At 44.5% G+C, this 12069-nt stretch overlaps 2 protein-coding genes across 2 annotated transcripts; one reads left to right on the top strand and one right to left on the bottom strand.

Moving 5' to 3' along the window:
• The first annotated feature begins 3281 nt into the window (after window positions 1–3281).
• Window positions 3282–4806, top strand: LOC125587194. Its single transcript, XM_048757388.1, has 3 exons — window positions 3282–3521; window positions 3625–4224; window positions 4606–4806. The coding sequence occupies exons 1-3, from the start codon at window positions 3282–3284 to the stop codon at window positions 4804–4806; spliced, it is 1041 nt and encodes a 346-aa protein (XP_048613345.1).
• A 1266-nt stretch (window positions 4807–6072) lies between these two features.
• LOC106431053 lies at window positions 6073–7943 on the bottom strand. The gene is made up of 4 exons (XM_048757389.1): window positions 7223–7943; window positions 6832–7148; window positions 6355–6644; window positions 6073–6274 (listed from the first exon to the last, which is right to left on the bottom strand). Exons 1-4 carry the CDS (start codon window positions 7941–7943, stop codon window positions 6073–6075), a joined length of 1530 nt encoding a protein of 509 aa, XP_048613346.1.
• Window positions 7944–12069: the final 4126 nt, after the last annotated feature.

The raw sequence follows: 12069 nt of genomic DNA on the forward strand, positions 1-12069 counted from the left end.
TCCAATGATTCATCCTAGAGTAATTCTATAATAGAGTTGTGATATATTTCAATGGCACTCTATTTTAGAGTAAAAAATAGAGTGATGAACAAAAAAAACAACTTACTCTATATATAGAATAAACCCATTTTTTACTCTATTATGGAGTGAAAAATAGAGTACTATTAAAGAATTTTTACTCTAAATTCTATTTAAAAATGGAAAACAGAGTGGAGTTGAAAATGCCCTAACCATGAAAGATGTAAACACCAAAATATTAACTCCATCATGTCTTTCTCGTGGGAAGTCTTGCACCAGAAAACCAATTTTCCATCTATCATAAATGCATCTACAAAAACAACCATTTCATGTAGTGAACATCACAATACGCGAATCTGCGAGTAATTGGTCCATAAAATAAAATATCTAATTATTCCTTAGTTTTACCACTTATTTACAATGTCATGCCAATGAGATATTTATTGAACCTATATTTAAATATATTTGTCTTAGTCTAATTGAAATTATAAATTTTTTTAATCGAATCTTAGCCAAAATAAATTTCCATAAACGTTTGAAACTATGGTTAATGTTAAGAATATTTATCATTAACGATGTATAAATTTTCTTTTAACATATATAAAAATGAAGGCAAATACATGTGCAGTTGCGCGGATCAAAGTTTAGTACACTTTAAAATACAAAACTATTGTCAGACCTGTTGGGGTCAAAATTGGTCACGACGGAATCGATGTCCGAGAGTCCTCGGAAAAACCGAATCGTCAAAACTTCAAAAGCCGAGAAAACGAATAGCCGAAATGGATCGCCCGGCGAGCTCGACCATGACACGAGCCAGCTCGCCCGGCGAGTACGACCGTGTTGCCGGTCGTCTCGCCGGCGAGCTCGGCCGCGACTCGAGCCAGCTCGCCCGGCGAGCACGACCGTGTTGCCGGTCGACTCGCCGGCAAGCTCGGCCGCGACACGAGCCAGCTCGCCCGGCGAGCACGACCGTGTTGCCGGTCGACTCTCCGGCGAGCTCGGCCGCGACACGAGCCAGCTCGCCCGGCGAGCACGACCGTGTTGCCGGTCGACTCGCCGGCGAGCTCGGCCGCGACACGATCCACCTCCCCCGGCGAGCACGACCGTGTTGCCGGTCGACTCGCCGGCGAGCTCGGCCGCGACACGACCCAGCTCGCCCGGCGAGCACGACCGTGTTGCCGGTCGGCTCGCCGGCGAGCTCGACCGTGGCACGGATCAGCTCGCCCGACGAGTGCGGCCAATTCTCCGTGGACCATTCTGAACCCGGTCCCATCCCATAACCATGCATCTTCGTCCGAAGTTTCCGTAACTCAGTCTTCGGGTCCGTGGATACGACACCAATGTTCCGTCTAAAAAACATCGTCGAAAGCATTCGGGAAGTTGGGAAGGTTTTGTCTCTCGAACGGTTTCCTATTCTTCGTAGTAGAGCAGGTTACGGTTAACTTAACACCAACTGCCTCGGCTATGCGAAGAAACAGGGTTCCGTTGGAAGAACCATGCCTATACCAACGGCTACTTCGCGACTAAAATCATAAAAACGCTTAAGTCCCGATACGGCCCAAAGAGGGTCCGAATTGCGGACAACGGCCCATCTATGGTCCCAAAAGACTTGATCCCAAAGACTGGTATGACGGTTTATCTCATCCGCGGGAAGTGATAAATGTCAAATTTCCTAAGATAATCACAAAGAAGAAGGAAATATGGAAAAGCCCGCTTCGCGACAAATCTGGCCCAAGAAAAGGTAAACCGACCTAAGGAGTAGTATATAAGGAGGACCTAGGACGAAGAGGGAGGGGGGATCAGAGAACATCAGAGCAACTTAGCACTTAGAGCAATTTAGGCATCTTTTTCCGTTTTTACTAATCGAGCTGCGACTCAACTAGTTTAGATTTAGGTCGCTAGACTAGCGAATGTACCGACAGCTCTTGTAGCCTAGGTCTTTACTTGTGGTTCACGCTCAAACGCGAATTCGGGAATAAGATCCTCTTATTCTCTTTTTCAGCTTATTTTTATTTTATTCTTTCATATTGATCGTGTCGTGTGTAGCCCAGCAGATAACCGGGACCTTCAAGGAAGGCTAGGTTAATTTGACTTTCCTCCGATTAACAAAACTCGACAGTGTGAATTTCGGTTCCCACAGTTTGGCGCTAAAAGGAGGGGGGGTACGGATCTATCTCTCTCGCAACCACACACGCTCAGTCCAATATGACGACCAACGCTGACAAAGACCCGTAAACTCACGACGGGACTCCCGTCGATGCCAACGCTGATAAAACTCCAGCTGGAAACGTATCAACGGTCACTGCCGACACCGTGATACTAGACCAGATGAAGGAAATGTTTGCCTCCGCTCAAAAAAAAAGTCGGACGAACAAGGATAACTCGTGGCCTCCCTCGCAAAACAGGTGGAAACCTTAACGGCGAAAGCCAGGAGCAAAGCCCCGCGCGGGACCACAAGAGCCCACAGCGGTAGAAGACTTGATTTCGAGACTCCGGACAATCGAGCTGCACAAGCGGACAAGGCTTCCTCAGGCCAAAACCCTGATGAAACGCTCACAGTCAACTGCGGAGAACCTTCCACCTCCTACCAAGAGCAACGACGGAGAAGAAATCAAGCGCATCGACCTGGAGATAAGCGACCAGTCCGATCATTCGGACGAGGGTGCTGACATCCACCCAAGAAGAACGCGAAGCCAGTCCGCTCGGCAGGACGTGTCCTTCGAAAGACCCATGACCGAAGAAGAAGAAAACCTCTATTGGGTAGAACAGGAGGAGCTGGCCGAAAAGCAGGCCATGATCCACCGCAGCAAACACAGACAAGCTCGCAAGGCTGCCAGAAATCCTGATGAGATCCATGATCTCCGCGAGTACATCGCGAAAACCGCAGCGGAGGTGAAAGCGGTGAAATCACAAATCCACCACGCGACAAGCGCTGCGCTGCGCCCGAGATCGACAGACTTCTCGAGGAAGCACGCAAAACCCCGTTCACTGCCCGGATTACTGAGACCAACGTCTCGGACCCAGGGAAGATCAAAATTCCCATCTACGATGGCACCACTGACCCGAAAGCGCACCTGCAGTCTTTCCAGATCGCGATGGGGAGGTGCAAACACAAGGAACGCGAACGAGACGCTGGCTACTGCCTCCTCTTCGTCGAAAACCTCAAAGGAGCTGCACTCTAATGGTTTTCTCGCCTAAAACGAAATTCCATCGGAAGTTTCCGCCAACTTGCTTCAGAGTTTCTCAAGCAGTATTCCATGTTCATGGACAGGGAAACCTCGGAGGTCGATCTCTGGAGCCTGTCTCAAAGAGAAGACGAGCCACTTCGCGAGTTCATGAACAGATTCAAGCTAGTAATGGCAAGAGTCACCGGGATCATCGACAAAGTGGCGATCGATGCTCTAAAGAAAACTCTCTGGTACCGGTCGAAATTCCGGCAATGGATATCCCTCGAAAAACCGAGAACGATTCAGGATGCTCTTCATAAGGCAACGGACTTCTTCGTAATGGAAGAGGAGATGAAAATCCTCTCCCAGAAGTACAACCCGCAGAAGACGCCCACAAAAAAAGAAAAGCTCTCGAAACGACAAGTATGTCCTCCACGAGGGAGAAGATGTCCAGGGCGAGCACAAATACACTATCAATTCCGAACAAGGAAAGACCTCCGGAAACACCTGGACCAGGAACCAGTACAAGGATAACTCCTACTGCGAGTTCCACCAGACCAAAGGTCATTCTACTACGAACTGCAAAGTTCTCGGCGCAAGGCTAGCCGCAAAACTCCTCGCTGGCAACCTCTCGAAGGTCACTAGCATAAAAGACCTCATCCTGGATTCCGACCGTCCTCCCAGGACTGATAAAGAGTCTCCCGAGAGGGACACACGCACAAACCAGTCTGGCGAGAAACGCGGAATAAGGCAGGATGACCATGGAGACAATAGTACCCGCCGGAGGATAAACATGATCAACGGAGAATCGCAATTCTACCGCGACTCTGTTTCATCCATCAAGACCTATGGAAGAAAGGCGGAAACAAGTTCTAACTGGACGACTCGGTCTCCGACCGTCAACGCTCCAAACGATACGATTGTTTTCGAGGAGGAGGAAACCGTCGGACTCGATAAACCTCACTGCGACCCGATGGTCATCGACTTGGTAATTCGAGACCTCGAAGTGGGAAGAATCCTCATCGACACAGGCAGCAAGGTCAATGTCATTTTCCGCGACACTCTCCGGAGAATGAACATCGAACTCGGGGAAGTCGTCCCGGAACCAAAACCCCTGACCGGTTTTTCGGGCACAACATCAATGACCCTCGGATCGATCAAACTTCCGGTCATTGCAAGGGAAGTCACAAAAATCATTGACTTCGCCGTAGTCGATAACCCGGCCGTCTATAATGTTATCATGGGAACCCCATGGATCAACTCAATGAAGGCGGTACCGTCAACTTACCACCTTAGCATCAAGTTCCCAACACCAAATGGAACAGCAGTAATCTGGGGATGCCAGAAACAATCTAGGCTCTGCTTTTTGGCCGAGCATAAGCTATGACAAACTCGGAATACCCCTGCGATTAGCCCGAAGCGAGTCAAGAAAACTCAGAGTACTCCTGAAGGTTCCACAAAGAGCGATTCGGAATCACTCGCCCAGACAATGGCTCCGGACAGCGACGCGATCCCGGAGTCCATCGCCCTACCAGCGGAAAACCCGACTCACGAAACGGCCGCCGATTTAACTAAAGCCTCAACGGCCAAAGTAACAGAAATGGCCCTATCCAACGAGTAGGAACGCCCGCAACAACAAAGCAGAACTAAGAGATGGCTTGATCCTCGAAAGAGGGACGTAGGCAGCTTGTCCTATTGACAAGTTCAGCTATCCCCCTCTCCAAAAAGGGGGGGGGGAGTGGGTACGTATACTCGTATACTCCCACAAAGTTCGGAATATCTACACATGTACTCGATATTTTCGAAACTTTTCCAATAAAACTCATTTTATTTCGGTCTCCCGATTCACTTGCAGTAAGCCCCAACAATCGGAGATTAACCTGAGAAACACCCAAGACAAGGGTCTCCAAACACGCATACCTTTCAAGCAGTCCTTGGATGGGAACTAACTTAAACAACAATCACTGCATATCAATGTTCAAGCAAGACCAAATACATCTTCTCTAAAACCGAAGATCGTAACTTTCTCACTACAAAGGATATACCTTTCAGAAAAAGCGAGACGTCGTAAATATTTTCGAGAGATATTATCCAAACACAAGGTCCGTCCGCGACTCTAAAATAAAAACAAAAAAACAAATTGCCCGTCGATTGGCCCCGACGGACAAACCCAAAACGTTCTTAAAAAAGAACTCGTAGTCTAACCTTTCGTAAAATTAAAGGTTCTTTTACATCCGACGAGGATACCATAGCGCGCTATACAAGAAATCCGAAATTTTGGTCAGCACTCCAGACGGTCTCTGGAGAGTGCTCGGTTCGTTCCATACAAGTCATATAAGCCGGCGCCAAGTCGCGGACTTTAAATCGGAAAGAACCAGGTGGAAATCGCCCACAGGCAAAACGAGAGCCGATCAGTCGTCGCACAGCCTTAGAGCCGAAAGTAAACCTAGGACTTTCCCTAAACTCAGTCCTACTGGTCCACTAACATCTCAAGACATGATACGAGATCTTAAAAACATGTCCCATCGTCTATATCTAATACGCTCACGAAACTTCGCGAAACTCCTAAACGTTTCCAAACGCCCTCGTTCAGTAAGAGCAAACGAACAAGACGATAAACTAAGAGTTAAGATACGAAGTGACTACTCGTATCTTTCCCTCACAGTTGGCAGAAGTATAAACTAAAACGCACAGAATGTCAATCATTCATCATATATATAGAAGCCGCAAAAAACGGCTAGGACCCAAAGCCACCAAACGGCCGGTCTCAAACACATAGTTCACATAGCCTCGCAAGGCCATAACACACATAAATCAAATACGGCCACACTCGGACTAGATACATCAAACCTCGAAATAAAACTAAGGGAAATAATCCCAACAATCCTCAAAGCTCAAAGTCGAAGAACCCGGACATGGAGACCCCGAACGAGCTCGCAGGCTGGTCCACCTCTCCGTCCGCGACTCCGGCACCTTCATCACCAACACCGGTTCCCGCTTCTGCCGTGTCCTCCGAGACCTCGATGGAATCCAAAAGCTGTCGGACCCTTCCTTCGATCGGAGGAACCAAGGATTCGGCATGGGCACACCTGTTCATAAGACCCGACATCTCAACGACCTCGGCAGGAAAAGAGAAGTCCTCGTTCTGCGACTTGTAGAGGATAGCAACCGAGCCACGGCACTTGCGAAATTGCCCACGAATTCTTGAGCATCCTTAAAGCTCTCGAATTTGGTGGCAAACAAAGCAGCCCTCCGCTTCATTTCGGCGACAATCGCTCTCTTTCCTCTCCTCTCCGCACGGACAAGGGCCCGAGAATGGAGCTCAGCCTGTCTACGGCTCTGTTCTTCGACCTCCTTCCGAAACCGAAAGAGTTCTCTTTCAGCCTCCTCGGCTTTGAAGTGAGAGATACGCGACTCCCAGAAACTTCCGTCGAGCGCCGCATTGAACACCCTCATCCCCTGTACGAACTTAAGATCGGAAAAGGAAACAAAAAAAATATATAATTTAGATCAAAGTTCAAAGGATAAACCTCGTTGATTAAGTTGGAGCCTTCGGCGACTACTTTCCTCCTCGATTCTTCGTCCAGCGACTCATGAGTAGTAAAACCGGGAGGGAGGTCGGCAAAAAAGTCGCTGGGAGGGTAACCTCGCTGGTTCCACTCCTTTCCCTTAGGGAGAAACTAGGGTTCCATTCTGGCAGCGGAGGGTTTCCCAAGACGTTCTCAGAGGCAACTCCCTTGCCTTTCCGAGACCTGGTTCTCTGCCTCTGAGCAAGCAAGACATCAATTACCGGTTCTACGTCATACGGAACATCAAGAGGCTGAGAGACGGCTCGAGATCGATGGAGCTCCACCGTGCTTCGAATCCGTTCAACGGTGAAGGAATTCCAGAAGAATGGCCTGCCGCGGAGAAGATCTCGCTTGGAAAAAAGATCGGCAGGAGTCGGCGGAAGGATCATGTTCACTGGAAGATAATAAAAAAATCATCTTCGCATGTTTTCAAGGTATCAAAACGAAAAACATAGCTATTCGTATTACCACGGGTGAAGTTCCACTCCCGACGGAATAGGTGGAGGTAGCTCTCCTCGACAGACTCCCCATCTATCCAGACAAAGAAAAAGCGCTCGAACCATGTCTTAGGATGTGAAGTGTGCCCCTGAATTATAGCCATGCCGTTCTTTGGCGCCATGCGGTATGAGCCATCGATCCCCGTTCCTCTCGTAGACCAAAATCCCTCGAAGTTGCCAGGGTTAAGATCCATTCCTAGCTCGTAACTCGAGATCAACACACCGAGCCAATGCTGCAAGGCCGAAACGCTTAGCTGGCTGATCGAAAGCCCAAAGTGGTGAAGCGCGCGGACGATGGTACCAGGGATCGGAAACCACATGCGGCAATACACCAGGAAGGCCTCGTAGCAAGTAAAGAAACCTTCCGGAGGGTTCTTCGCACTCTCGTTGCCACTCGGGATCCGAAATACGACTCCACTTGGAGTATGGTAAAAGTCCCTGAGAGTCGTGAGGTTGTCGGGAGAGACCATGCTCGGCGTGAGGGGTGCGTTTGGCGACCTCACGGGCCTCTTAGGAATCGGAATGTCTTGCGAAGGTGGAGGCGAGCCGCAAAGAGCTTTGTAGTACGCATCCTTTGCTTCTTCCTCAACTTCAAACTCTTTTTTTGGGGCGATAACCTCATTGGCAGAAAAGTCACCCGAAGATGAATGTGAGGAAGAATTCCTCTTTGAAGATCCTTTTCTTGAAGACATTTTCTTTGAGCAAAGAGAGATCTTAGAGAAAAAATTTCTATTTTGGAGGAATCTTTTCTTAAGGGAAGAAGTGAATAAAGAATTTGAAAAACTTACTTCCCTTACTTATACAATTTTTTTTACTATTCACCTTCAATCTTTCGACAAACGATTACGTCTAATTCCACCTAGAACAGACCATACCGCAAGCTAGGACCTAACACCCAGGTCCACGGATCCTAGGTAGTTGGGGGGCTAACTGTTGGGGTCAAAATCGGTCACGACGGAATCGATGTCCGAAAGTCCTCAGAAAAACCGAATCTCGGTCAAAACTTCAAAAGCCGAGAAAACGAATAGCCAAAACGGATCGCCCGGCGAGCTCGACCATGAAACGAGCCAGCTCGCCTGGCGAGCACGACCGTGTTGCCGGTCGACTCGCCGGCGAGCTCGGCCGCAACACGAGCCAGCTCGCCCGGCGAGCACGACCGTGTTGCCAGTCGACTCGCCGGCGAGCTCGGCCGCGACACGAGCCAGCTCGCCCGGCGAGCACGGCCAATTCTCCGTGGACCATTCCGAACCCGGTCCCTTCCCATAACCATGCATCTTCGTCCGAAGTTTCCATAACTCAGTCTTCGGGTCCGTGGATACGACACCAATGTTCCGTCTAAAAAACATCGAAAGTATTCGGGAAGTTGGGAAGGTTATGTCTCTCGAACGGTTTCCTATTCTTCGTAGTAGAGCAAGTTACGGTTAACTTAACACCAACTGCCTCGACTTTGCGAAGAAACAGGGTTCCGTTGGAAGAACCATGCCTATAACAACGGCTACTTCGCGAGTAAAATCGTAAAAACGCTTAAGTCTCGATAAGGCCCAAAGAGGGTCCGAATTGCGGACAACGGCCCATCTATGGTCCCAAAAGACTTGAGCCCAAATACTGGTATGACGGTTTATCTCATCCGCGGGAAGAGATAAATGTCAAATTTCCGAAGATAATCACAAAGAAGAAGGAAATATGGAAAAGCCCGTTTCGCGACAAATTCGGCCCAAGAAGAGGTAAACCGACCTAAGGAGGAGTATATAAGGAGGACCTAGGACGAAGAGGAAGGGGGGATCAGAGCACATCAGAGCAACTTAACACTTAGAACAATTTAGACATCTTTTTCCGTTTTTACTAATCGAGCTGCGACTCAACTAGTTTAGATTTAGGTCGCTAGACTAGCGAACGTACCGACAGCTCTTGTAGCCTAGGTCTTTACTTGTTGTTCATGATCAAACGCGAATTCGAGAATAAGATCCTCTTATTCTCTTATTCTGCTTATTTTCATTTTATTCTTTCATATTGATCGTGTCGTGTGTGGCCCAGCAAATAACCGGGACTTTCAGGGAAAGCTAGGTTAACTTGGTTTTCCTTCGATTAACAAAACTCGACGGTGTGAATTTCGGTTCCACACAACCTATTTACCATTTTGATATCCGAGTCACATCACCATGCTCAACATCATAGTAAAGACTCGTAATCTTCACCAGTTCATATATATGATGTAGCCTTTATTGTGTATCTTTGAACTAAACTTCTCCAGAAAATTTTTTTTATCTAAAAGCATGAATATAATATGTTGTACAACCATCAAAAAATTTATAATTCAACATCAAACCATATATAAATTGTTAATAACAAGATGTTCCATTCATTCTATATTATTTTTACAGAATAACAAATATCTTTAAAGATCTTTGACCACTTTAATTTTTAATTTTTCTATTTTTCCTTTTTTCTCCTGTTATTTAATTTTATATATTTTTGACCAATTTGACATGTTATATAAGGGAAAATATACATATTTCTATATATGACATGTTATATTTACATATATATTGAAACGGACATAGTGTCTCTGAAAAATGTATAAATTGCTATTAACAAATGTCTAATTATATTCTTTATTATTTTTATTATAGAATAACACACACACCTATATATATAGGATGATGATAAATCTGTATGTGACCCTTTTATTTGCGGAGTTTATTGACTTACTGTCCATAGACGTATTAAAAATAACGAATTAAAAATAGATATCTTTAAACTTATGTTCAAATCATAATTTCATATATTTCTTAAATATACATATTATTCTATATATTAAAATCGTATCTCATACAAATTGTGCGTACAGCATTGAATAAAAGTAAAACCAATATTTTCGGGTCGGTTGTGGTTCGGGTATTTGGGTATTCAGGTAAAATTTCTGGTATATTTAGTTTTTCTGATCAGATTTTGGATACATTTTCAGGTATTTTTGGGTATTTTAATATTTTTGGGTATTTACGGTTCTTCAGATATTTTTCGGGTATTTCGAGTACTTCGGATCCGGTTTGGGTCCTAAAGATCTGAACCGATCCGAACCGATCCAAACCCGAAAGATACCCAAATTTTACGAGTATTTTATGAGTATATTCGAACCGAACCAGACTCACATGAACCAACCCGAACCGGAAATTTCTAAGGGGGGGGGGGGGGGGGGGGGGGGTTATTGGTAGTTAAATTTTGAAGGAGTTATAAAATTTAGAGATTTTAGTGTCATTGGTTTATGTATTCTTAAAATCTTGTTAGAATCCTTTGTTATTGGTTTATGGACTTTTAAATTCTATATAAAATCTTTTGTTATTCAAAAAGTTTAGTTTTTATTGATTTTCTAATTCTAGTAAACTCTTTTGTTATTGGGACATAAATTCTCTCTAGTTTTACTCATAAAACTCAACTTTATAAATATCATCTATACTCATGAGATTCTTAGAATCTATGAAACAAAAAACACAAATATACAAACACAAAAAGTTGTGTATTACATTTTTGTTGTCATGTGAAAGATAATTGTAAAAAGAAAATTTAAAGATAAAAAAATTATTAAAGATAACATAATCAAGGATCATGAAAAAATCATAGGTTGACCTTAGAAAACTTTAAACAAAAATCAAACAAGACAAATTCAAATATTTAAAAATAAAAAAAAAAAATTTAACATCAAATAACTATATTTCTTGAAAAAAAAAATTAAGTATTTTTATAGAAAGATAAATCTGGAAAGAAAAACATATATGGAAATTCATGCTATTCAATCATAATCAATGACAATTTATGCAATACATATGACAAGAATTCATCAAATCTACTTAACTCTGAAAAATCTTTGAACTTTAAAAATTTTCAGACTCCACACAAATCTCAGAAACGTTAAAGATTGAAGAAATGTCATACTTACCTTGAAGATCAATCTGATAAGCATTGTCATTGATCTTTTTAAAGATTTGAAATGGACCATCAACCCGAGGCATGAGTTTGGACTTTCTCTCTTCTGGAAATCGCTCCTTTCTCAAGTGAATCCAAACAAGATCACCTTCTTTGAAAATAACCTCTTTTCTTTTCTGGTTGACATATCTTTTGTAGACCTCGGTCTGGTCTCAATATTTGCACGAACTTGTTCATGTAGCTTCTTGTCCACCTTCCTTACCATCTGTACTAATTCTTTCACTCAAAGGCAAAGGTAAAAGATCAAGTGGACACAAAGGACCATAAACAACTTCAAAAGGAGAAAACTTTGTAGCAGAGTGCATTGCATGATTATAAGAAAATTCAACATGTGGCAAGCATTCTTCCAAAAGTCTAAGATTTTCTTTAACCAAAGATCTAAGCAATGCGGACAAGGTTCGATTAACAACTTCTGTTTGACCATCAGTTTGCGGATGACAAGTTGTAGAAAACATCAATCTCGTACCTAGCTTAGACCACAAGGTTTTCGAAAAATAGCTAAGGAACTTAGCATCACGATCAGATACAATGGTCTTAGGCATTCAATGCAATCTAACAATTTCTCTAAAGAATAAATCAGCAACTTGCACGGCATCATCAGTTTTGTGGCAAGGAATGAAATGTGCCATTTTTGAGAATCTATCCACAACAACAAAGATTGAGTCTCGTCCAGCCTTAGACCTAGGCAATCCCAACACAAAGTCCATAGAGATGTCTACCCAAGGATGAGAAGATATAGGAAGAGCATAATACAAACCGTGGTTTGAGGCCTTGGACTTAGACTTCTTGCACACCACACATCGGCCACAAATCCTTTCCACATCTTTCATCAAACTC

Source organism: Brassica napus, chromosome C5, assembly GCF_020379485.1.
Source record: "Brassica napus cultivar Da-Ae chromosome C5, Da-Ae, whole genome shotgun sequence".
In the NCBI taxonomy this organism is placed as follows: Eukaryota; Viridiplantae; Streptophyta; class Magnoliopsida; order Brassicales; family Brassicaceae; genus Brassica; species Brassica napus.